General features: G+C 37.4%; 1 protein-coding gene across 1 annotated transcript in view; it reads right to left on the bottom strand.

Annotated features, from left to right (window-relative positions):
- Window positions 1-18804: 18804 nt before the first annotated feature.
- Window positions 18805-27030, bottom strand: part of PCLO (piccolo presynaptic cytomatrix protein) — a 363189-nt gene continuing 354963 nt past the window's right edge. Inside the window, exons 24-26 of the mRNA XM_065938464.1 lie at window positions 25898-26032; window positions 25319-25464; window positions 18805-23422 (exon numbers count right to left, since the gene is read on the bottom strand). Coding sequence (XP_065794536.1) covers window positions 23282-23422; window positions 25319-25464; window positions 25898-26032 — 422 coding nt within the window. The 3' untranslated portion in view covers window positions 18805-23281. The remainder of the gene's footprint in view (window positions 23423-25318; window positions 25465-25897; window positions 26033-27030) is intronic.

The following is a 27030-nucleotide window of genomic DNA, read 5'->3' as shown; positions in this document are numbered from 1 at the left end:
GAGCAGCCCCAGAGGAAAGATCTAAATATGCCAACACCAGGATTTCCACTAGGAAATGTTCCAGCCAAATGTACAGGCCAAAGTTGAAGAGCCTCATCAGCTCCCAGAGCTTCCATTTGGGTTCTTAATGTACCGCTCTTAAATGTGAGCAAAAACATAAGCAAAAAAACAGGTAGGAAAAAAAGAAAGAAAATGTGATTTAAGCAGAGAGAAGGAAAAAAATCATTAAAATAGCATAAATCTCATTGGAGCAAAAAGAAGTTATTGCGTTCATAAACTAAAATGAATGCTTTGAAAAAGTAACATTCAAGGACTAAAAGAGAGATTTTTACAATTGAAAATATAAGAGCAGAAATGAAAAATTGAAAACAAGACTTGGAATATAGTTAGCAATTCTCTCTTGTGTGTGTGTTCTTAGTCGCTCAGTCATGTCTGACTCTTTGCCACCCTATGATCTTCTCGACCCAGGGATTGAACTGGGGTCCCCAGCATTGCAGGCAGATTCTTTACCAGTTGGGCTACCAGGGAAACTCAGCAATTTCCCCATAAATTAGGGCTCAAAAGTCAATAAATTGGAAATGGGGGGGGGGGGGGAAGCAGTTAAAGAGAGCTGAAAAAATTTTCCAAGAAGAAAAGTGCATAGAGAGGATAAAATCATGAATAAAACAATTTTCAAAAGATGAGCAAATCTAGAGAATATGAGTTCCCACTCAAAAGGGCTTCACACTTAGAGTGCCTAACATAATGAACAGAAACAGTCAATCAATGTACATTCCTGGGAAATGAGAGGAATACTGACAAGGGGGAAGCTAGGTTTCAAAGACAAGATCAAGAATTTGAATGATTTTAGTCATTTCTGAGCCTAGAAGACAGTGGAGAAATACCTTAACAATTTTGAAAGGCACTATTTCTAATCTAGTATTCTATACGTTGCCAAACTATTAAGTGCAAAGATGATATTAAGTGCAAAGAGAATATTCACAATGCAAATTCTCAGAAAAAGTTCCACATGCGAAGCTTTATTAGGAATATGACAGAAGATATACTTCCACCCAAGCAGGAGGCAAAGAAATAAATACTTTCTTCACCCCAAACAGAAGATGGGATCCAGGAGAAAGGAGATCCTACAAAAGAGAGGTAAAGGGAATGGATGTGATAGTGAAGAGTGTCCAGGACCAGAGGTGGTCATGGAGAGGAATCAGTTCAGATTGTAGCAAGTTGGAAGATCCCAGGAAAGTTATTTTTCAGTAAGAAGAGAAAAGAAGTTTATTATAGAACAGAAGGAGCAGTTGGGGTTAAATTAGTGAAGATTATATAAATGAATAAATAGAACTCGAAAGAGATAAAATATTAGCTCAAAGTAAAAATGTTGTACAAAAACAAAAAGTGATCCAGAGAGTCCGTCCACAATGCAGGAGACCTGGGTTTGATCCCTGGGTTGGGAAGATCCTCTAGAGAAGGGAAAGGCTACCCACTCCAGTATTCTTGCCTGGAGAATTCCATGGACAAAGGAGCCTGACATGCTACAGTCCATGGGGTCATGAAGAGTTGGACACAACTGAGCAACTTTCATAGTATGCTGGATTCAGTCCTAAAAAACAAAACAAAATTTCACTTTTGCTAAATTGAAAGGATGTGTGTTTTTGTGTGTGTTAAGTGTAGAGAAAAGGTTGAGAAAAGATATGTCCTTATCTTTCCAAAAAGGGACTCGACAGATAATTTCAATGAGAAAATGTGGAAAGTAGAAACATGAATAAAACATGTTACATGGAGATGCAGAGGTAAATTCCAAAATATCAAATTGAAAAATTCCAAGTGGCTGCCACTTGGAGGCAGAAAGTGGGATGGTTGAAGCTGATTGTGCCAATATTTTTGTAAATAGCAATCTCAAATAAAGGCAGGAAAGGAAAAGGAAGTAAAAATAGAAGAATTTGGAAACTATAACAAAACAAAATGCTGCGCCTTTTTCTATGGCGTGAATATGTAGAAACAAAGTTATATCATATTTGTAAATAGAAGACTTTAAAAATTCAATATATACATAAAGGAATAATGCAAGCCCCATTCACCTAGGCAACCTAGGCGAAGCTTCACCTAGGTTAAGGAGCTGTTAAGTATCCTCACCCAGCTATAGTGAAGATACTGACGGCGGCTTTTGGACATGTGTTAGGAGGGAAACAATCCTTACTGTTGCTTTAGCTTCATCATTATAGAATCATACTTCTTTTCCTTTTACAAATATGCTAAAGATACAGAAATTTTCTCTTACTACTATAAATACTACTCTCCTCTCTTTGCCTTTCATATGACAGTGACATGTTTTCCAATGATCACAGTGATTTGTGTACTTGAATAGGTACTTTTATTTAATTGCCTGATTCTGTTCATGATGCTTCTTTTTAAAATTAGATTAGCTTTCTCATTTGAGGGGAATTTTCATGTTCTATACATTTCACTCTTTTGGGAATATCAAGTATTAGAAAATTACAGTCTTCCTATTTTATTGTAGACATGGGCTTTAGAACATGACTAGACAGATTGAAAATATTAGCTCTGCCACGCAGTAACTGTGCAACTCTGCTCAGATTTGTTGTCTTTCTGAGTTTCAGGTTCCTCATTCTAAAATGGCAATTATAATTGCCTACATTGTAGGAGTTTTGCAAGATAATAATTTGTATAGCATACTAAGTACTCAAATGATTACTATTGCTATTGCTTTAGGTTAGCTGGGAAAGGAAAACAAATATATCTTATTATATCCAAATTTTCTAAAAGATATTTCAAATTGATGTAGGTTGTGTTCTTTTTTTTGACATAAGATACAGTGGAATAGTATTGGGGTGTCCTTATTGAACTGCAAACAGCCTATTTCCTGTTTTCCACGGAACTCCTTTGGGGATGTTTTAGAACAGCCAGAGTGGCATATTGGTGGTGTTAAAGGGTATGAAGTATTGATTTTGAATTACATTAAATGCAGTTTTCTTTAAACAGGGGACCTCCTGCCCGCATGCCTTCTAGGTACACTCCTTGCATAAAGACAAAAATCTCCACAAAATATTGAGAGATAGAAGTGGGGAAGGGTCCATTTGTATGGGATGATTACATCTTTTACCTGTGTAACTACATGTAAACGAAGAGAAAACTAAAGCTCCTTAAATCTAGATTTTGCTATTAAGGATAAATGATGCAAGCAGAAAGCTGAAGACCCTAAGCTATCAGAAAAATCTAAGTCTCATTAGTCATTTAAGAAATAAATCACAAGTAGATCACAAGAAAAAGGCTCTCGTCTCTGAGAGACGAGCATACACAGTGAGCATACACTTTGAGCATCTTCTCCATTAGCGAGAGCATCACTGATGAACAAGTTCTTGGTGCACTCAGTATAACCATGTAGTATTGATCATATATCTTTAAACCGAGGCTGTGGGGCTCCAGCAGAGGGCATGATTCACAAAACCTGCAGCAGGGGAAGTTTTCTCTGTTATATCTATCTATTCATTTGCCTGTCTATCTACCTTTCGATATACTTGTCTATCTATCTAACAATCTATTGTCTATCTATCTAGAAATGGATCTGAAATTTCTAGCTCCCCTACCTTTTGCAGTGAGTTCAGTCTGGTAGTTGGCAATGCAAGCAAATATAACATACTTCATGCTTTTTACCCTGGAAGATGGCAGTCAGAAACAGGATGCTGGCTTTCCACAGAGAGATTAATTATTGAATTAAGTGTTTTAAAATATTGACTGAAAAATGATTCTTTTGTTAAATTGTTTTTCTTTAAAATACTTGGATATGTTTCTTTCTTTATGGATATGAGCTGCCTTATTGAGTCCAGAATGTTTAGGGGGGGGAATCAATTTTTTAATGCCAAATTAGCAATCTATCTTAGGAAGGAAAAGTGACTGCAGTGAGAAAGCACCCAGAGCTTGATAAGAGTTCTTAATAATGAATTCTAAACACCACACACACTCAAACCCAATCACTGAATAATAATTAGCTTTGCTTCTCAGGCAAGTATCTTAAAATACATATGTTGTACTTTAAAAATATTCTCAGTGTCAAAATAGTCAAGGAATGTGAGGAAACTGGAGAAGGAATGGAGGGACCAAAGTCCATCAGCAGGATGTCTTTATCTCCTCAAAATCTCCTGACCTCAGAGCAGTTTCCATACAAATGTCCCTCTGCTGGGTGAGGTCAGCCCACCCTCTCTCCTCCACCGAACATCCAGGTTCAAGTGAAGCTAAATGTCATGATGACTGGAAGAAAAATGTCCCTGTTAGCTCTCTCTCACTTTCTGACTCAAGATCCCACCTTTTGGTTTTGATGTTTCTGAAAAAGGTGGGTTTGAGTTTTCAGCTTTACCTTTTATTTGGCCCTTAGCCCTGAATCAGTTCTGTTGTATTAATACATAGGAGGCTGCAGATATCAGCTTAGGTTGGATAACATAACATATTGAAGGCAAATGATACTTTTAATAGTGACTTTTGACAATGCTATTAATGAGTGATGAAAAACAACAGTGTGCAAACAGAAAAAGGAACAAAAATAAAGGAAAAATACATGAATGGAAAGGTCAATAGGCTAGATATGTTTCAACTGAGGTCCTAGATCTTAATTAAAAAAAAATCCATCTCAACTAATTTTGGGTTGCACCTCACAGGCCTGTAACTCCTGCACTTGCCCAGCTTTAAGACTGAAGAAAGAGCTCAGAGTTTGTAACAGAGATGTCTGTTACATCTACCTTTAAAGCAGCAGTCCCCAACCTTTTTGGCACCAGGGACTGGTTTTGTAGAAGACAATTTTACCATGGAAGCGGGTGGGGGGATAGTTTCGAGATGATTCAAGCATACTATATTTAATGTATACCTTGTTTCTCTTATTATTACATCAGCTCCTCCTCAGATCATCAGGCATCAGATCCTAGAGGTTGGGGACCTCTGGTTTAGGGGATGGGGGATCTCATAAGTCTGAAACAGGGTCCTAGAGCTACATCCCACCACGTGCAGCCCCGGACATGGTGGCAGTGTTCTTCCCTGCAGGGGCAGGGGGAAGAGGAGAATGCCCATCATAGGGGAGCTTAAGTCAGGAGGGCCCATTAGGGAAGGCAGCAGTTTGATAAGAAACTGCTGATTTGATAATCCTTACCACCTGTTGAAGAAGACTCTTGAGAGTCCCTTGGACTGCAAGGAGATCCAACCAGTCCATCCTAAAGGAGATCAGTCCTGGGTGTTCAGTGGAAGGACTGATGCTGAAGCTGAAACTCCAATGCTTTGGCCACCTCATGCGAAGAGTTGATTCATTGGAAAAGACCCTGATGCTGGGAGGGATTGGGAGCAGGAGGAGAAGGGAACGACAGAGGATGAGATGGCTGGATGGCATCACTGACTCGATGGACATGAGTTTGAGTAAACTCCGGGAGTTGGTGATGGACAGGGAGGCCTGGTGTGCTGCAATTCATGGGGTCGCAAAAATGGACACGACTGAGTGACTGAACTGAACTGAACTGACCCACCTGTTTGATAAGGGCAGTTGCTAGCTGGAGCCTGAGGCAAGCATGTAGAAGGTCAGGCTCCTGTGTAAGGTGTAGGGGAAGCAGGCAGTGGCCAAACAGGGGATACAGAGAGCTAGAGAACAGCTGTCTGTGTGACCTGACCACAGTTATGTATCTGAATGAATCTAGGTCCTGGGACTTTACATTTACCTTGGCAGCAGATACGCCTTCACTTTCCATTTTAAGCGAGTACCAAACAATTGCAGAAGCAGTGACTCAGCATTCCTTTGAAGAGTGTACTACGGAGAAATTTTAAGCTCTGCTAAAAGTCTGCTGCACCATCATTAAAAGCCAGCATTAAAATTCAGGGACCAACAGCATGTTTACACCAGGCTCAAACTTTTTTTTCATTCCTTTAAAAGAACATCAAGGACTTCCCTGGTGGTACAGTAGAAAAGAATCTGCCTGACGATGCAGGGGATACAGTCTCTGCTTGTTTACTTAGCCTACCCTCAGCTGGTCCAAGATTTTCTCAGAACTGTTCTGTGGTCTAAGGCTCTCTTCCTTCCCCAGCCTTCCTTTTCTTCTCTGTCTTCATTGTTGTCAGCCTTTCATCTCAACCTGAAGGCTTTCCCTGCCTGCTTCTCCTCCCTATTGCCTTATCCTTCACAGGAAACACCCCAAATCCCTGGCACATCTGGTCTTGTCCGAGGGTCTACACCAGATATCTTCTTCTTGGAAGATCCAAAGTGACACAAATTGTACAGTGTGCTGTGAGGGCAGAGTGGAGAGATGTGGTTTGGGGTTGGCAAGTGAGACCTCACCCTGAGTGAAGTGCAAGGCAAAGAAGATATGAAAGTGTTAGCTCAGTTGTATCCAAGTCTTTGCCACCCCATGAACTGTATCACCCACCAGACTCCTCTGTCCCTGGGATTTTCTAGGCAAGAATACTGGAGTGGGTTGCCATTTCTTTCTCCAAGGGGTCTTTCCCACCCAGGGATCGAACTTGAATCTCCTGCATTGCAGGCAGATTCTCTACCATGCGAGCCATCACAGTCCTTGCAGTCGAGTGGGAGCCAAACTGCTGATGACTTCATGAGTGGCAACCCAGGAAAATGTCCCTATGGAGAGGACTGTCCTTGCTGGTCTAATGATTAAGGCATTTTAAACAACTGTTTAGTACTAAATTAAACTGAGGCCTTATAGAAGGACAATGGTAAATTGAGGGCAGTTAACAAATAATTTAAGTGTGACAGTTGGAGGACTGCTAGGGTAGTCTACGTAGAAGCCTTTGTCTCTTGCTTTGGAAGGGCAGATGCAGTAGCAGAGTTGACCCAGATTTTGTATTTAGAACTGCAGAGCTCCAGAGATGTTTAAAAGTGCAGCAGAGACAGTACTGATACCCTAAGGTCAGAGCAGTGGTTGGGAAAATGTGAACCCTGGAAATGCTGACCGAGATGGCCTTAAAGCTCCTCTCACCTTAATTAAACTTTAGATAGACTTCTTCCTGTCTCTAAGCTCCTGAACTCTCTTTCTTTGGAACATTCCCTTTAGAAAATGTGCAATTATACATTTTTTGCCCTTTTCAGATGTAAATCCTTTTAAAAACCTCTTGACTGCTTTACAATTCAGGAAGGTCTTTCTGGGATGACCTGGGAGCCATCCTTTTCAAATCTAATCATCAGGAAAGCTAGTACATCATTCCCCAGGCTCTGTTGGAGGGTAGGAACTGAAGTTTCATAGGCACCAATTATACAGATGGCCTAAAAACAGAGAAAAACACATGTGAACTCAGGAATAACTCAACGTGCTAGACACATCCTACTGGTCAATGAGTGCCCCTGACATCCTCCAGCATGCTTCCATAGCTCACCCTAGAGCTTGAAAACCCTCCTACCGTTTGTTTCCATAGAGTTGATGTTAGGCCGAGTTCTGGCCTCTCTCCTCTATTTCAATAGCCCTGAACAAAGTTTTCTTGTGCAACTTTTTGTTTTAACAACATCCCTGAGAAGAGTAGCTCTTCAGGTCCCTCTGACCGTGGGGACTGGCCAGGGGAATGAGACTTCCCCTCTCATTAAGGAGCTAGCACTTCTCCTGTAGGAAAAGGCTGCAAGACAATAGGTGCCCTTCTCCAGAGTTTCCCTCTCCCAATCCTGGCTACAAGGGTGCTGATTATGATTAAATTCTAGCACCATCTAATGAGAGACATAGTGAACTTGATAAGGAAGGAATGAGATTATGCACCGAGGAAGCTTTCAGTGGTAGCCAAGGGAATGCCCGTAGGGTGAGGTTTTGAGGGTGTTTGATCAGGGGCCAGAATTAAGAACTGAACAAAAGCAATATATTGACTTGGCAGCATTTTCCTGGAACATTTGATTTTACACCTGGGTAAGGGCCCCAGAGAAAGGAACACCACTAAGAGTAACTCTTAGAAGCTAAGAATACGATGATTCACGCTGAACCAAGTACAAATGCCTCTATTGCCTGACAGGTTGTAGAGGAAGAAGATGATGACTCAGGAATGTGGGCCTGATGGAATTTTTATGAGGTCAGAAGGCCCAATAGAGAATCCCAGCATTTAGGGGAATGCAGCATTCAGCAGGGTAGTCAGCATTCAGCATTGGTAGGGGTTCAAGCATCCATGAGAAGTTCAGTGACAGCTCATCCCAGAGCAACAGGGCAGAAACTAGGAGGAGCGCTCACAGAGCTGGTCTGATCAGTAACCATGAGAATGACAAGCCCTGAAGTAACTGAGTCTCGGGGGCGATGTTTAACTGCCAGAAACAAGGGGTCCATAGAACTGGGGCCATAGACAAAAGGGACTGGCCCTTCAGGGAGTTATGGAGATTGCCAGTAAAACATGACACCAGCACACACAAAATAGGTAGCCAAGAAGTGTGCTGTTTGACATCTATGATCAGAAGCAGGCTAGAATGGAGGAACAGGAAACTGAAGGCTATTGTCTCAATAAAAACTCACAATTCTCTGCTCAGTTCTCAAACCTAAAACAACCCTGAGATCCAGAACTTTCTGACCGAGGAGATGACATGTGCGCAGGAGGAACAAGCCTGTACCACCACAGCAGGTATACTCTGCTCTGAGTCCCCTAATCCTCCCCCAAAGAGACTGATAGTCATTTACTCATGTGATTTAATGTACTGGGGAGAGGGAAACAACCAGAGGACTCTAAGACACAGAGTCTGAGTTGACACTGATACCAGGAGACTCAGTGTATCATCATGGTCCTCCAGTAACAGTGGGAATCACAGGAGTCATGGAATAAATGGAATCCTGCTAAAGTCTGGTTCAGAGTGGATCCACGGTGACAACAGACATAACTGGCTGTCATTTCTCTGCCTCCAAATATATAACTGAGTTGTCAGTTGGAGGCTGGAGTGTTCTTCATTTTGAATCCTTGAATTTATTGGAAAGACCAAGTGGAAGACTCCAAAATTATTTCCTTCTCCCTCCTCCCAGCCAAGATAGTAAATCAAAGCATCCCTGGAGAATAGGAAGAGATAGTGGAAATTAGCATCACATTAGGGAACTAAAGGATGCCTGACCCTAACTTCTTTATTCTGGCCCTCAGAGAAAATGAATGGATTGTGGAGAATGACTGTAGCCTACTGTAAACTGAGGCATGTAACAGCTCTGGTCATGGTTGCTATGCTACATGTGGTATTATTGATAAATGCTGACCAATAAGGATTCAGGTGCATGGTACACAGACATGGGTTTTACAAATGTACTTTAAAAAATCTTTGTTTTGATCAGAAAAGATCAGAGAAAAGCCGCATTTGTGTGGAATAGACAAAAATATTTACTTATAGTTTTCCCACAGGATTACATTAACTCTCCCACTGTCATAATATATTCAAAAGGAATCTAAATCATTTGGACATGTCACAGATTACCGCATTATTGGATTGATGCAATTACATTGATAAAAAACTGGTAAAAAACTGGTAGCTAGTACATTGGAGGCCTTGTTAAGACACATTTTAAAGAACAGCTGTTTCTGTCAAGCATTCAGTGGTCTAGTGGTCAGGGATATTTGTAATATCCCCTGAAGGGTAAAAGACAAAATTACTAGTTCCTATAGTAGAGAAGAGACCACAACACTTGGTAGGACTCTGGGGGCTTTGGCTAGAAAACATTGTGCACATAGAAATACTGCTATAGCCCTTAAGTCCAGTGATGTGGAAGGCTTCCAGTTTTGAATAAAGTCCCAGAGTAGAAAAGGGTTCTCAAGAAGAAAAAGGTTCTGCTGCAGGCTATGGTACTGGTGATTCTACTACTTGGGCCATATCATCTAACAGGTTCTATATTGTTAGAAGTGTCAGTGGTGAGAAAAGATGGAATCCAAGCTTACAGCAAACACTAGTGAGAGAATCCTAATGCCTACTATGGGGCTTCTGGAACAAGACCATGTCATCTGCAGTGGAGATTGCCACTTCATTAGAGAGTCATCTTCTGGCATGATACTTGGCCAAGGGGCACCAAGTGGGAATTGCCCATTATGAGTTGAGCTATTTTAGACCCACAACATCATAAAGCAGAAGGCTCAGCAGTGTCCATCTTAAGTCAGAAAAGATGCATTTGAGATTGAAATTAAGAGCATGGACAAGCTGCATGAGCGGGTGGCCCAGACTCTATGTCTTTCACTAGTGCCCCTTTGTAGATGAATTTTCTATGAGCAATTGAAAAAAGGAGGAAAAGGCCTAAGTTTGATTTCTGAATGGGTGGGCTCAGTATAGGTATGCAAACTGAATCTGGATAAACGTGGGGATGGCAGTGCTTCTTGATAATAGTGGAGACAGAAAAATCTTCCCAGTAGGTGCAGGGGCAAATGGAGAATATGATCACCTGTTCTTTGTATAAGTAGAACTGACCTTAAGGGAGAATACATGTTTATTTCTGTACATGTGCTAATGGCCTAGTAGAATGGTCAGGGGTATGAAAGGAGAAGACCAGAAGATCAGAGACGAGAAGTTCTGGGATCGCTATGGATGGATACGTGGGAGTTGGCTGTTGCAAGTGTAATGTTTGAACATGTTAATGCCTAACAGAAAGCATCCACCAAAGAGGCACTGAACAATGAATTAGACAAAATGATTTGGCCAACTGACAGTGGTCCCTTTGTCAGTGACCCGTCTAGAACTGGCTTTTAGGGCACATGAATGGAAGAGCCACAGGCCCCACACTGGTATTTCTTGATCATGAGCAGGGATTAAATAATGTTTATGCTCACTGCTTTGTCTTTTAATTGTCCCATTTTAATTTAATGTCTTTTAATTTGTCTTTCTATTGTGCTTAAAATCCAGAAACAAAGAATTATAATAATTATACAAACAAGTCATGAGGTTTACAAGGAAATTACCAATACCAAAATTATGTAGCAAGATAGGATTTGATGAGAAACACAGTAAATTCCACAGAGAGGGAGTTCTTACTTTACTGATTACACCTATTTAGATTCAGATATTGACTCAGACTGCATAAAAATCTTTTAAAATGTGGCTCTGCTGCTGCTGCTAAGTCGCTTCAGTCGTGTCCGACTCTGTGCGACCCCATAGACTGCAGCCCACCAGGCTCCCCCGTCCCTGGGATTCTCCAGGCAAGAACACTGGAGTGGGTTGCCATTTCCTTCTCCAATGAGTGAAAGTGAAAAGTGAAAGTGAAGTCGCTCAGTCAAGTCCGACTCTTAGCGACCGTGTGGACTGCAGCCTACCGGGTTCCTCCGTCCATGGGAGTTTCCAGGCAAGAGTACTGGAGTGGGCTGCCATTGCCTTCTCCGTAAAATGTGGCTAATAATAGTGATTTTGGGAGCGGGATTTACATAAAATGGGAGCAAGTGAATCAGCAGAAAGGTTTTGTTTAAAATGCAATTGTGTTCTCAATTTTGTTACATCCAAGGGGAACCTTGGGATTATGTATCATTGAACCCTTTAGTCAGGGAAAATAAGGCTTTGAGAAAGGATACAGTATCATGGCACCAATTAGTGATAAAACTATGGTTAGAATCCAGCTATTCTGAAAGTCTAGTGTTTTTCCACTAAGTCATATAGTTTCCTGTATTTAGAATAAGTTACTTGAAAATACTGTGGTTATGTACGTAAGACTCATATTCCTTGAAATAACTGCTCTCTTAATCTGTCTTAATGAAGGCCCTGAAGAAGTCCTGCATTTGTTTCATTCAAAAGAAGAATTAAAAATACAGCTTGAGAAAATGGTGATAATACTTTGTACAAAAAGTAATAACAGGTTGAAAATTCTCCAATTATGAACTTACCTCAGCTATTTTCTTACATATTTAATGCTAAATATTTTTTTTCAAAATGTAAATAATGTATTCTACCCCTGAACACTCTTTTTTGATGATCATGCACCATCTTGAGATTGTAGATTTTTCTATCCTACACTTAAGTATTTCATTTAAAATTTTAACTTGCTTTTGGTCAGTTTAATGACAATAGCTCACTTTCAGGATTATTTCCATTGCAGATTCTCAACTTCAGATTATTTCTGGAGCATTAGCCAATCAGCATTTCACATTGATTTTTTTTTTTAGCTTTTTTTTTTTTTTCTTTCTCAGATTCCTCATCAATGCAAGTATTTTCATCACTGAGGTGATAATTTGGAGATCACAGGGTGACAAAAGTTTATCTGAGAATAATTTTCTCCTCCTCTATTACAAAGTCAATAGTTTTTTAAAACAGATTTTTTTTATCATGCAAAACATATTTTGTGTAAGAGTGAACATTTGTAAGAAAAAAGGTCTACTTGTCTAAGATTTGACTGAATGCTAGAACCAGAAAGTAAGTCTAACGTAAAGCCAAGAAGATTTAAATGATTTTCTCCCTCTCCTATTCTTTAAAATACTGACATTCATGAAAGTCTTTTACTGTTATATCAACACCATCCTGGGTCCAAGTGCTTTCTCCTTCTTGCTTTCCGCACCACAACTTCTGACAAGCCATCCCCTCACTCCTAGCCCTCCTTGTTTTAAAGTCTGAGAGGGACGTAGTTCTCTATCAGTGTTTCTCCTTCCGTCCACCTGGTATTTCTGTTCTCTTTCCAGGGAAAAGGAAAGCGTGTCTGAGTGTATGTGTCTATGTGTGTTTCTGTGTATGTATGTGTGCCTGTGTGCATGTTATCTCTGTGTGTCTATGTGTTTCTGTATGTGTGTTTCTGTGTGTTTGTGTGTGCCTGTGTCTGTCTGTATGTCTGTTTGCATGTGTGTCTCTCTGTATGTGCACTTGCATGTATATCTGTGTGCAAGTGTGTGACTGTGTATATCTTTGTGTGTCTGTGTATATATATGTGCATGTGTATTTCTGTGTGTGTGTGTGTGTGTGTGTGTGTGTGTGTGTAGGGTTTGGGGGGTGAGTGAGAAGTAAGTAGGTAACCAAAGTGGCCTTAACATTTCATCCATCTCCATCTAGCTTTAGACAGGCTTCTTCTGTCTCTGAATTCCCTTGTAGCTCAAAAGGTAAAGCATCTGCCTGCAATGTGAGAGACCTGGGTTCGATCCCCGGGTCAGGAAGACACCCTGGAGAGAGAAATGGCAACCCACTCCAGTACTCTTGCCTGGAAAATTCCATGGACAGAGGAGCCTGATAGGCTACAATCCATAGGGTCTCCAGGAGTCAGACACCACGGAGCGACTTCACTTTCACTTTTCTGTCTCTAGGCCCCTGACTTCCCTTTCCTTAGAGCTTACTTTAATTTTAATTTCTTTTTTAAAAAGTTTTAATTTCTTAATATAATCTTGGTATATAAAAATACATATTTAATGGGTAAGATTCAATGAGTCTGGACATGTACAAATATGGAAACCACCACCAAAATCAAAATAATAAACATAATTCATTGCCTCCAAAATTTCCTCATGTCTCCCTTTTTAGGAGATAATAATACCTAACATGAACTTTACCCACTCATATTTTCAAGCGCACAATTCAGTATCATTAAGTGTAGGTACTACACTGTACAGCAGATTTCTAGAATTTACTCATCTTGCACAACTGAAATTTTATACCAATAGAATAATAATTCCCTGTGCAAGTGGGGGAACCAGACAAAAATTACTTGCCATAGTTCAAGTATGAGAGAGAACCAGAAAAACAACAGGATGAGTTTTTTTCAATGACCTGATTTTGAGGGAAAGATAATAAGAAAAGATGTTGTCAAGGATGTTGTCCATTTTCTTGGTATGCTTTGGCAATAGGAATCACTGCAAAGTTTCAGAAGGGATATGTTACAGTCAGATACAGATTTTAGAAAGGTCTCAGATGACTGTGCAGGGATCCATTTGAAGGAGAGGAGGTGGAAAACTATAAAGATGCCACGATGGGAATCCAAATAAGAGGTGATAGGGTTTAATGAGGCATAACTGCATTAAATATTCTAGGCAGCAATAATTCATTTAGTCTGCAAGTCACCTATTAAAAAGAAGTAATTCAGTAGTGTATGACTTTCCTTTAAATTCTACAGCAGATATGAGTAGTCCCTTTAAGGGAATATTGGAACCACTCAAAAGCTCTAATCAGTTGACAATAATAACTTCTTGAATTTCAGAGGTAGAATAGAAAATTAAATTCTCCAGTTCAAGAGAATAAAGCTGGCCCCCACATAGAAAACTTTTCTTCATTGAAAGCAGAAATGTCATCTGAACCTTATGAGGTCAATTTGAGCTTGATAAAGTATTACACAGGGAATGAAGGAAAATTGGTCAATTTTGAAAAGAATCAGTTATTATCTCTGGTTCAGCTATATTTTAAAAAACTTTTATGTGCAATTCTGTATGTTTTGAATAAAATGGTAATCTCTTATTTTTGAAACATTCTTTGAAGTATAGAGACTAAAATATGTTTAGAAATATATTATATGCAAAATTTTCAATTGATAAATAAAAGGCACCCTGCTGGAATCATAATACTTATTTTAGAAGCATCATTATTACCAAATTAGAATTTATGGCAGCTCATGCAGTCTGATTCTGATACCATATAAATCTCTTTCCAGCTCTTTACAGATGTAAGCTATGCTTGGGAAATACAGTTTCTCAGTATTTTTGAAATAAGCAATGTGTTTTCACAATACTTGTTTACAATATTCCCTTAGCCTTAACATTTAGTCTCTCAGTTCAACTAGCAAATTCTATTCCCCTTCTAAGGTTTTACTCATGGGCCCCTACAATTTCTCTTATTTTCCTAGGAAGAATTATTCTTAGTTAATTTTTTACACGTTTCTTTTCCCCAATCCAGACGGCTTTCATTTTTCTTCCCTCCTTAACAACTATGCCTTCTAATGTCTGGCATTTCAAGTCAACTTGCCTGAGACCTGCAGTTCCTTGCACGTCTATTTTTTGTCTAATTCACCTAATTAAATATACAGTGTCTATTCTCTTACAAATAAGCCAAGTCAAGGCTGAGGAAAGCTGTATGGCAAGGAAGTTCGGTGTCACTACGGGTTGTCACTAAGCTCAAAAGGACCCTCAATATAATACTTCTTCCTTCTCTCCCTGCCTACTTCCTCTATCACTCATTTCCAGGACTATATTAAACCTCATTTAATCTTCAAATATTTAACCTCTATTCATTTCCTCTTCACTGTTAAGCAGACAACCTCATATCTCACTGAGAAAAACACAGCCATCGGGAGGAAAAGCCACCACTTCCTATTAAACTTTCAATCTGTCTACTTCTGTACTAATGATCTCTTTTTCTTTAGTTTCATTAGGGCAGTAGTTTTAAACTTTGGCTCCACATTGATAATAGCATCTGGGGAGTTTTCAGAAAATACTTCTGCCTAGGCTCAAACACCAGAGATGGTGGTTTAAATAGTCTGGGTTGGAGCCTGACTGTGTTTTTGAAATCTCTTCAAATGATTCTAATGTAGTTAGGGTTGGGAACCAATCTTTAAAAATGTTTAGATTCTATCTTCTCAAATCTACTCTGAATATATGCTATTTTCTCTGAATATATACAAATTCATTCATTCCTTCTTTTCTATATGTAGAGGGAGTGTAGAGAATCACCCCCTTTCCTCTTAAAAATGAAACCAAATTGACCAGCTAACCAACCAAGCAACTTAAGAAAATTTCTCTGTCATACCTGTGGTGAGGAGTTTTCTGTATCAGCTTAGCTAGGCTGTGGCAGCCAGTTACGCATCCAAACATGACTGAGCACATTTCTGTGATGGCATATTCTGTAGAGATAGTTAACATCTCTACACAGCTGACCCTAATTAACGTGATTATCTTCAATTACCTGAGTAGGCTGATTTCATCAGCTGAAAGTCTGAAAACCTTCTCAAAACCTTAGGCTCCAAAATGGAGAAATTCTACCTGTGGTCTGCAGTGTCCATTTTCATCCAAGTTTCCAGCCTACGCTTGATACAATCCAGAGGTCTAAAAAGAATTAAATATTAAAAAAAAAAAACAAAACCAAACACACACACACACACACACACACACACACAAACCACACCTGATTCAGGACTTCTCTGGTGGTCCAGGGGTTAAGAATTTGCTTGCCAATGCAGGGGACACAGGTTCAATCCCTGGTTTGGGAAGATTCCACGAGTTACAGAGCCACTAAGCCCAGTCGCCACAACCTGAGCCCTAGTGAGCATGTGCTCTAGAGTCTGTCCATGAGAGCTGCAACTACTGCAGCCCGCGCTCCTAGAGCCCGCATTCTGTGATAGGAGAAGCCACTGAAATGAGAAGCCTGCAAACCACAACAAAAAGTAGCTCCTGCTCGCATCAGCTAGAGAAAGCCCAGGCACAGCCACAAAGATCCAGGACAGCCATACATAAATAAACAAGCAAGCAAGCAAGCAAACTGGTTCTGCCCCATCATTCCACTCAAATGGCCTGCACATGTTGTAAATAACCTTGTTTTGCAAACACATTTTCCAAATGGCTATTCAGTTGACACAGGCTTGGGAAGTTCAGGCTTTGTTTTTTTTTTTTTTTTTTTTTTTTTTTTAATATTATTTTATTAGTTGGAGGCCAATCACTTTACAACATTTCAGTGGGTTTTGTCATACATTGACATGAATCAGCCATATAGTTACATGTATTCCCCATCCCGATCCCCCCTCCCACCTCCCTCCCCACCCGACTCCTCAGGGTCCTCCCAGTGCACCAGGCCCGAGCACCTGACTCATGTATCCCACCTGGGCTGGTGGTCCGTTTCACCAGGCTTTGTTTTTTACAGCTCTGCTTTGCCTACTGTCTTAGATATGAAGTGTCCATTCCTGCATGAGTAACCTTGTCTCAGTATTATGTTCAGTTGTTGAATTTGTAAATCCACATGTTGAATTCTATCAAATGTTTTCTACCATCTTATGATTTTACACTAATGTAACTCATTTCCCAATATGAAATAATCTTGCATAACTGGGATAATTGAACAAGGTCATAAGTCTATCACGTTTATACATTGCTAGACTGGGTTTGTTAAGTTTTGACTTTTGATACTGAAAGAGCCTCTTAATGTAAGTGAGACGTGAGTGAAAAAGTTGGCTTAAAACTCAACATTCAGAAAATGAAGATCATGGCATCTGGTCCCATCACTTCATGGCAAATAGATGGGGAAACAACGGAAACAGTGAGAGACTTTATTTTGGGGGGCTCCAAAATCACTGCAGATGGTGACTGCAACCATGAAATTGAAAGACGCTTGCTCCTTGGAAGAAAAGCTATGACCATCCTAGACAGTATATTAAAAAGCAGAGACATTACTTTGCCAACAAAGGTCCATCTAGTCAAAGCTATGGTTTTTCCAATGGTCATGTATGAATGTGAGAGTTGGACCATAAAGAAGGCTGAGTGCTGAAGAATTGATGCTTTTGAACTGTGGTGTTGGAGAAGACTCTTGAGAGACCTTTGGACTGCAAGGAGATCCAACCAGTCCATCCTAAAGGAGATCAGACCTGGGTGTTCATTGGAAGGACTGATGCTGAAGCTGAAACTCCAATACTTTGGCCACCTGATGTGAAGAACTGACTCATTGGAAAAGACCCTGATGCTAGGAAAGATTGAAGGCAGGAGGTGAAGGGGACAACAGAGGATGAGATAGTTGGATGGCATCACTAACTCGATGGATGAGTTTGAGTAAACTCCAGGAGTTGGTGATGGACAGGGAGGCCTGGCGTGCTGCAGTCCATGGGGTCGCAAAGAGTGGGACAGGACTGAGCAACTGAACTGAACTGATTGGCATTTATGTTAATTTCTTGTACCTGAAAATGGCAATTTGGCTTTACATCTTATTTTTTTTACATCTCTTTTAATTGCCATAGGCTTGTTAATTTTATTGATCTATTCAAAGCATCAAATTGTTGGGAAGTCATTTTTTACTGTATAATTAACATAAATATTCCTTAATTTTTACAAATAAGATATAATATTAAATAAAATTTAAAAATAAAATTAGAATAAAAGTTTATTTGGAGTTAGTTGAACAGAAATAAAAATTTCAACATTTCCAATTATAATTCTACTGTTACTTTTAATAGTGGACTATTTTAGCTGAATTTTCTACAAAATTTGTAGACTATAGATTTTCAGCTCTTAAAAGCCTAGATAATGAATAGTCAAAAAGTCAAACTCATTAACCATTTATCTAATTATAATCTTTTAGATTTGGAATTATTTTCAAAAAATGTTCCAAGATACATTTCATCCAAGAATACTCAAGTTTACCATAACATATTATATACCACTCTTGATTTAGTGAAAGGTTGAGAAAGATAGCACATTAGATAAAAGTTGATCAATCAACTCGATGTGTTCCAAAATTTAATTATTTTTATAGAGATAAATAGGAAGAAAAATAAAAGTAAAAATTCAAGTTAAGTAGATTTCCTATAATGTTTTAAGGTTAAAGAAATGATATAAAATATCCTTACCATAGAAAGAAAGTTATCAAATATGTAAGTCCACTCAAAGAGGGACCCATTGGCTCAAAAGGGCAAATTTAAAGTTTAATAAGAGTAACAAGTTCAATAAATTAAAATGTATGTTAAAAGTTCAATTTCTTGATCTGGGTGGTTGCTTTAAGAGTGTCTGATATAGCAATTTGTTAAGTTATACGTTTAATTCTGTTCCTGTATTTGTGCTGTTTAAAACTTACTTTTTAAACTGAGTGAATGTACTCATCATATAATTTTCAGAAAAAATATTCCAAAAAGTTCTACTTCTATGTTATGTATCAATTTATCAAGTTGATAAACACAGGCAGCCAAAGTTGATATATTCAATATTTATTAGTAAGGCTGAGGCCACAGCCTTTATACAGCACAGTTTGCATAAGTTATCAAGATACATCTTGTATACAATCACAAAACCAAGACATATTTTTACATAAAGTAAAACTCAAGACAGATTTACAAGCATTTCTATACAATTCTCATGTATTTTAGTTCAACTTATATAACCTTTAGCCCAAGAATTTTTGTTGGTTCATTAGATTTTTGAGAGATTGGGTAGAACAGAAAAAAGAACACATTAGCAAATCACCAACACGGCATGCAACATGTAGTTAGAAACAAGACGTATCTCCAAGTACTCTATTTTTTATTTTGAAACCAATTTTATTAGGTTTTTATCTTTTCAGACAAGAAACTTATTTCCTTTAACATCAGATGTGTTTTTGTTAGGATATCGGCACACACATTAATTGGTAGTGGGAGCACCTGAGCACATCACCAACAAATATACATACACAATCAAACGAGAATCATATTCACATGCTGAATGCCACAGGGAATTAATATTTCAACTTCGTCTAGTATACCAAATGGATAGTTATGTACAGGGTAACGAATTAAGAAAATGCTCTCAATCTACCTATCAGAGAAGGAATCATTTGATTAAATGATCTTTATTTAAAGGGAGTCTTTAATAATAACAACAACATGGAACATACAGAAAACATCAATGTGTGAGAATATCTGTTTCACTCATTCATTCTTGTGTCACGTCAAAGGCAAGTTATTATTAAAGAGACAGCTCATAATTATTCATTGAGCTTTCTTTTACTTCCAGCTCAAGCTCAAAAAGAGGGAAAATCACTCTGTCACACATAGAGTTATAAACACATACATAGCTGTAGTTGGCTGCTTTTGGAATATTAGACATTGTAGCAATGAAAATAAGTTTTTAAAAATATTGTTAGTTATGATTTAAATAATAAAGTAAAAAAATACTATAAACATCTTTATGATATCTTAATGAAATGAAACACTGATCAAATCATTTCTAATAAATTGGACACAATATAGTATATAATTTCGTTTTACTTTACATCACCACCAACCTAGTTCACTACCTCTATCACCATGATCATCACAACCATTCCTATAATAAGAATCAGTATCAGCTGGTTACCAGCTATAATATTCCCACAGTATGACTATTTTAATGTGTGCGATCCACAAAATTAAATCCACTGATATGCTGAAAATATGCATTTATTAATGTGATTAATTACAATATAGGCAACATTAAGGAGCAAAGACAATCACTTCCCCTTAGTCTTGGATACTCTTCTTTTAAACTGAAATGATAAATAAAGAGTTCAGAGTCACCAAAAGTCTCCTTAACCTTAAGTGAAACAGGGAAACACAAACTTAGTATTATCTACGTCTGTAATGACCATTCTAGACATCCCTGTCTTGTGGAAAAATTCACTCTGTGCTTTCGCTTCACAGCTAAAGATTTCTTGGGGACCAAATTTTAAACCAAGAAGCAACTTGTGTCTGATGACTTAATGAAATTGTGGGAAAAATTAAGATGCTCTTCAAGGTATAAGTGCTGTAACTGGACTGATCACATGTTATTTAGAGATTACAAACTTTGTCTCTATTAGGATAAAAAAAGCTAATCCCAATAAAATAAATGAAATAAAAAGTGGAAAATCATGTGCTGTGATATATACAAAAAAGTAAAAAACACCGAGCCCTATTTGCAATTAAAAAAGAAACAGTTTTGTTGTAAGAAGGGTAATCAATATCAGAAGAAATGCATTTGTATAAGGTTCAGTGTTGCATAGAATAATTCCAGTACAATGTAGGTGTTTGGTCAGCTGCAAACTTGGCACACTTGGCAGGATCTTACACTCTCTGAAGAGGGATGCTGGTGCACAAAAAGAAGCCCTGTCATGAACTCTCCTGACTGGCCTGGCCACATCACCAGTTCTGGAATAGAGGGGCACCTGTCATGGTAAGACTCCTCCTCTCTCATGTCAAATAGCTACCAAGGTGTGATCTTTGTTTTGGTGGCACCTCCTTTTGTGTATTTTAACAGAAATGGCAACTGTAATGAAGTGAGCTAACTGGTCATGAACCTCTCACGCACACTTCTGGGTTAAGTGGCTGCAGAAGAGGACCCATGGGAGCGAGAGTCTCCTTTGAAGGACAAACAATAGAGCCTTTTTATGTCAGAAGGAGATCTTCCTGAACCCTTTCCTTCCCCAATTATGTGATGACTATAAGCTCCCTAAAGTGCTAAATTCTGCTGGAAATATCCATGGCAACCATCAGCAGATCTACTTGTCTCTAAAAATAAAATTCTAGCAATATCAAATCCTTTGTGATCCTCTCACCGCATGCTCATTTCACAGCAATAATCAATGATAAAATTGCATTGTCAGGGGAGGGACATTACAAAGTAGGGGGAAGAAAAGTGACTGTTACCTTTTCTAGACTAGAAAGGAGTAAATTTATATATTTCCATGAATATAATAAAGATATGTGACATGGGGTTTATTATAAATTATTTAATTTTTAATGTCTTAAATTTAATCAATTTCTCTCAGATTTCAAGTATGTTTTTCTTTAAAAATGAGAAAATTCAATATCTGACCAATATGTTTGTAGAAAATTTCTCTAATTCCACTAAAACCTCACCCTTGAATAAGAAGCAGCTTTTAAACTCAGAATTCACAGAGAATCAATTTATTTTTGTGGGTTTGGGAATAGGATAAGATCAGTATAATTTATTTCATTTATGATAACACAATTTGTAAATCATTTTTATTAAGTTTTTAACCTTTAAAAAAATTTTTAAACCTTTTTTGGTTAAATCAAAGTTTATATAAGTTCATATTTTAAGAAAAAATTGGTTTTGGAGTTAATATACTGCTTTTATCCATGTCTTTGCTTGCCGTTGGTTTTGAAGATGCTTTTTCACATACAAAATTGGGGAAAAAACTGCATAATACCTATTCTTCTCTTATGTGTATAAAACTATATTTGGAAATGTGCTTTCATCTTTTCTCATAGATCACTTAGTTTGATCATCCCAACATCCCATTAGGAAGGTTAGGAATATGTAATTATATTTTCCCACAAATAAGAAAACTGAGGAAAATTGAGTTTAAGTGACATGTGCACGGTGACAGTTAGTGGCAGAACCAAGGCCAGAGGCCAGGCTTTGAATCCCAGCTGAGTTCATCTTCTCCAAGTCCATGAAACTTCCTTGTTCATGTTGTTGGTTGATGGGGAAGAGGATGTTTCATTTTAATGACTTAGACATTGGTCCTTTTATTCTATATTATTAAAGTAGCTTCAAGAACACTTTCACCTTAATATAACATTGATTTTTCACATATTTTCCCAACACTGTGATACTATCAATAAAGTAGGAAAATAGAGCACTAGAGAGAACTTGAATTTGGTGTCAGGGTTTTAATTTTACAATCAATTAACATAGTAAGGGAAAAAGAAACTGTGGAAGAGCAGAAAATGACACCAATTTAATTAATCAATGTCATAGATTAGTATGAGTTGTTTGCCAGAGGAAGAACTTTCTCTCTGTGCATTTATTACTTCAGAGAAAGAAAATATGTGGGATCGTACATTGATTTGCAACTTCACAAAGCACAAGTTATCATGCTTCCTAGAATATATCAATTTAATCTAGGTCCTTTGGTATGTAGATTGAAAATGTCTTGGATTAAGGGTTATTTATGGAGATTTTGATGTTTTCAACCAAGGTTCCAACAGTTTATGGGACAATATTCTTTTCCATTAGCCAGTCATGGCTTTTACTTCTCGATACATGTAATTCCATTTCTACTTAGTATTATTTTCAATATACATTATTTCAAATTATACAAATGTGCTTTTACAACATGAATTCCAAAATTGGTGTTGTTCACCCTTGTAACATTTAGACACAGAGAAAACTTGTACAACATGATCTAAAAGCTATAATTTCTAAATCTCTGGTTCCCCTTTCCTTAAAAACACAACCTCCTTACTTCTAGTCTGGACACACACTGTAGGTATATCCTGTGTCAGCATCTCAAAACAGTTATCTGAGAAGATGAAGAAGAAAGACTTTTGAAAACTGAGATTTGTTACATCACTTCCTTCCTTTCAACAAAGCTTTTCTACATAAAGGATTACTTTTGCCTGTGTTAGAAACCATATTAATCTTTAAGTCTCAGTCTTCAGTTAGCTATAGCTCAACTCTACTCAAAAATGTTTTGCATTAAGTAATCAAAATTTCTCTCACTGTTTTTCATGACAGCCACAAGAAATCCAAGGTTTCTGAACTCCTTTTTTTTTCTTGTCTTCAATATACGAACTTTTTCTTTTGAGTTTTTTCCTATGTTCCACAACCATACATTTGCAAAGGTTTGAGTATGCTTTTGCTTTTTGTTCCTCTTCTCACGATTACCCCTGAAAACATAGCTTAGAACCAATAGTATTCAACTATAGTCGCGATTAAGATTATTTAAAGCACTTTCTATACCCTGAGCAGACACATTTCTTCAGTGGGTTTGAGTAGGACTGACCAAAAGTTTGTGCCAGTTGACTATTCTTTTTCTCAGATCCACTTTGTCAAGCCAGATACAGGCTTCTCCAATCAAGGTCTTTTTCATAAACTTCCCTCCATTGGAAAAAAGTAAAATCTAGAAAAAATAGTTAAAATTATATATCTATTTGTGTGTACATTTTCAACTTCTTTTATGGACATTTTCACATCAGAGAAGTAACACAGACAAGAAAGGGTGAGGGTGAGAGGAAGTACCAGACATCCTTGTGGGAGAACTAATAACTAAAATGACCTCAAAAGATCTGCATAATATTAAATTAATTCACATCAACATTTCCCAAAGGCAGAGACCTATCTTGAAGGACAGAATTCTAGATAAGATATGTATTATCAGCTAATTCTAACTCAGTTTATGCTTAAATTGATAGAAAGTTTCAGAAAAGAACTTTACTAGTTTATGAAAACCAACTTGAATACAAAATTATTTGAGTGGTAAGTAAATAAGTAAGAGATAGATAGAATACAACACTGATTTTAAATGCCATTTAATTTTACTGGGGATTTAACTATAGTAAGCTCTTCTAAAGTGGTTTCTTGTCATATGTAGAATTTACATTAGTTGAAATTCCATGGGATCTCAAACTAAAGAATTTTTTTTTTTTTTTTTTTTTTTAGGGATCAGTTAAAAGAAAGGTAGAGACAAGGTGGAGACAGCCATTAATCCTCGACAATTCTCTTACGTTCTCTCTTTCTTTTTGGAATCTTCATATAACTCATCTTTATTCCTGCCAAAATTTACTTTTATGTTTCTGACTTCAAAATCTACTCTTCTATCTTTTCAAGCCTTTGATTTTGCGATTTCAAATTGCCTAATTATATATTTCATTTGGATCTGCCCTTATCAAATTAATCACATTTCAGACAAACTCATGATTTTTTTCTCCCTCCATCCCTTCTTTAACTACTCAGCCTCTGTGCCTGACACATCTGTTCACACAGACTTCAGAGTGTCTTTTTAATCTTATTATTCCCTTTAATTTCAGTTAATCCTCTCAAGGCAGTTTTTGCTTTGTAATATCTCTTACATTAGTCTCCATCACAGGCCTTTATTTAAGTACCAGAACCATGGTCTTCTCTTCCCACGTTTTCATCATTACCCTCCCTCCTCTTTCTCCTTTCTCATTCCTTGTCTCCACATCTACCATAGGCATACCATGTATAAGCATTGTGCTAGGCTGCAGAACAGACAGCAATGAAAATCAAGCCTTGCACCAGCGAAGTGGATACTACAGAAACTGTGGCAGGTTAAGTATATAAATGGTTGCACAAAACTGGGAGTAATGGCCCAATAAGATAAGCAAAACATGTGAGTAAGATGTGATGAATTATACCACGGTCATTAGTAAAGAGATGATTTTACATTGAAAAATGTGGAATATTGTAAAAGATGGAGAGAAATGAAGAAGCGAGTACTGAAGGGGAGGAAAAATACAAGCAAACAATCCAAGAATTTGAAGATTCTGGTGTGACTGAAGTAAAGAGTGAGTGGAAAAGTATACAAAGAAATGAAATTAAATGGAATACAATTAAATTAAATAAATATAACTCACTTTAGAGGATTCTGAATGGGTCAGGATAACAGTGAATCATTGGAGGGTAATCTAGTCAGTGTTTTTAAAAGATATCTCTGCCAATAGTGTGATAAAAATGAATTAAAAGTATGATAGTGATGGCAAGTAGGCCAGGTATACTGCTGAAATGATTTGCATAATAAAGATGAAGACCCAAAGAGGATTAGTGGCAATGAGTGTGAAAAAAAAATATGTATAAATGAAACGGAGTAGGTAGGATAGAAGCTAATTGGGCGGGGTGAGTTGGTTGTGGAATTTTCAAGGGCCCCTGGGAAATTACTTCTAAAAATTAACTTGTAAAATGTCACATACTATATGATTGGCGCATAAATATTGAATAATTAAATAGGAAATAAGTACAGTATAGGTGAAAATTTAAAAATAGGAACCATATGAGTTACCTGAAGAGAATGTCCAGCAGGACTTAGGCTGAATCTAAAAGTTTCATTGAATGAAGGCTCTCGATCATGTCTACATACTCTTGTTTTTTTCTTGATCACCTTTTTTTGGGTAGATATGTTCATCACATATAGTTTCACATATAAATCTGAAAATAAGAATTCAGCTTGTTAAGTGTCCATTAACAATACATTTTTCAATAAAATTAGCATTATAATTGTATACTGAGAGCTTCCCTACATTTTACATAAAGCCAGTAGACTGTGAACAACTTGTTTCAGACAACATAGAGCAATTAAAATATATCTAATTAAAACACACCAATTTTCTTAGCAGTTTAAATGCTTACTTGTTGTATAATAAATATATCACTCTAAGTTTGTGTTGGAAAAAAATCTAATTTTTAACCAGTAAAATATCAATTTGCTCTATATAAGATAAATTAATTCTTATTTCATATTTTTTTCAGATATATTTGATACACAGCCCAAATTTTAGTTAGCATTTTCTAGGGCATTTAGTTCATTCTCCTAAGGAGTTCTTAGCTACATTATATTGCTTATTATCATAAAATTAGATACCTGGTAAGTGATCAGGAGATTTAAATTTGTAGGTAATATTTCTACACTGTAGGATTTCAACTATTAGTTGTTCCCCATCTGTCTTCATTTCTTTCTTCAATGCAATCTTGATTTCTCCCATTACCTGAGTTTTAACTGGAACGATTTAATTAAAAAGTTAAGGAATATATCATGTCATTTATTAACTGATTCATTCAATAATCTCTTTGTACATTCATTTATTGAGTGTTGATCAAGAGCTAAACACCTTATCATATCCTATGGATACACAGATGAACAGAATACAGTCCAAGCTCTTAAAGACTGGAAAGTCTCACGGGAAAACTAATAAATTATAAACAAAATGAGGTTTGCTAAGTATAATGATAAGCTAGTAACATGAGAGATGTGGAGGAAATGCAAGTAGGTGTCACTCAACTGTAGATTTTTAGGCCAAAAGAGGTAATGAGACAATAGGAGACTATAAAGACAGTCATACACACAAATAATAGAACTCTAATTGATAGCAAACATTAAGGCAAGTGAAATGCGAGAAGCTGTCTGCCAACAGCTGCTCACTACCTACAAGGCTTACAAAGGAACACTTGCTAACACAACTAAATGTTGTTGTATGTTATATCTGCTTCCATTCTATTTTCTTTTTTTTTTTTTTTCATTTTCTGAATGTTGAGTTTTATTTTATTTTATTTTATTTTATTTATTTATTTATTTTTTATTTTTCAGTGGGTTTTGTCATACATTGATATGAATCAGCCATAGAGTTACACGTATTCCCCATCCCGGTCCCCCATCCCACCTCCCTCTCCACCCGATTCCTCTGGGTCTCCCATTCTATTTTCTGTGTAAGAGAAGTGGCCAACAAGAATATATAGTAATAAAATTGCACTAGGGAAAAATACAAGTGATTTAAATGAGTTCAAAATATTCTTTTTCTAGTATTTATCTTGGATCTTTACATTATTGAAGAAGCAATTCGTGCTAGGTCAAATTCTATGTTGAATTCAATGGATTTTCTCTCCTCTATTGATTCACACATTTATTCACTTACTCATTCACCAACAAGTATTTTATTTCCCACTCTACTTTGTGATAAGCACTCTGTTAGGAAGAATGAATATAATGGTAAGCCAACA

The sequence above is a fragment of the Muntiacus reevesi genome, chromosome 6, assembly GCF_963930625.1.
Source record: "Muntiacus reevesi chromosome 6, mMunRee1.1, whole genome shotgun sequence".
Taxonomy (NCBI): Eukaryota; Metazoa; Chordata; class Mammalia; order Artiodactyla; family Cervidae; genus Muntiacus; species Muntiacus reevesi.
This window is presented reverse-complemented; position numbering and strand designations above follow the sequence as displayed.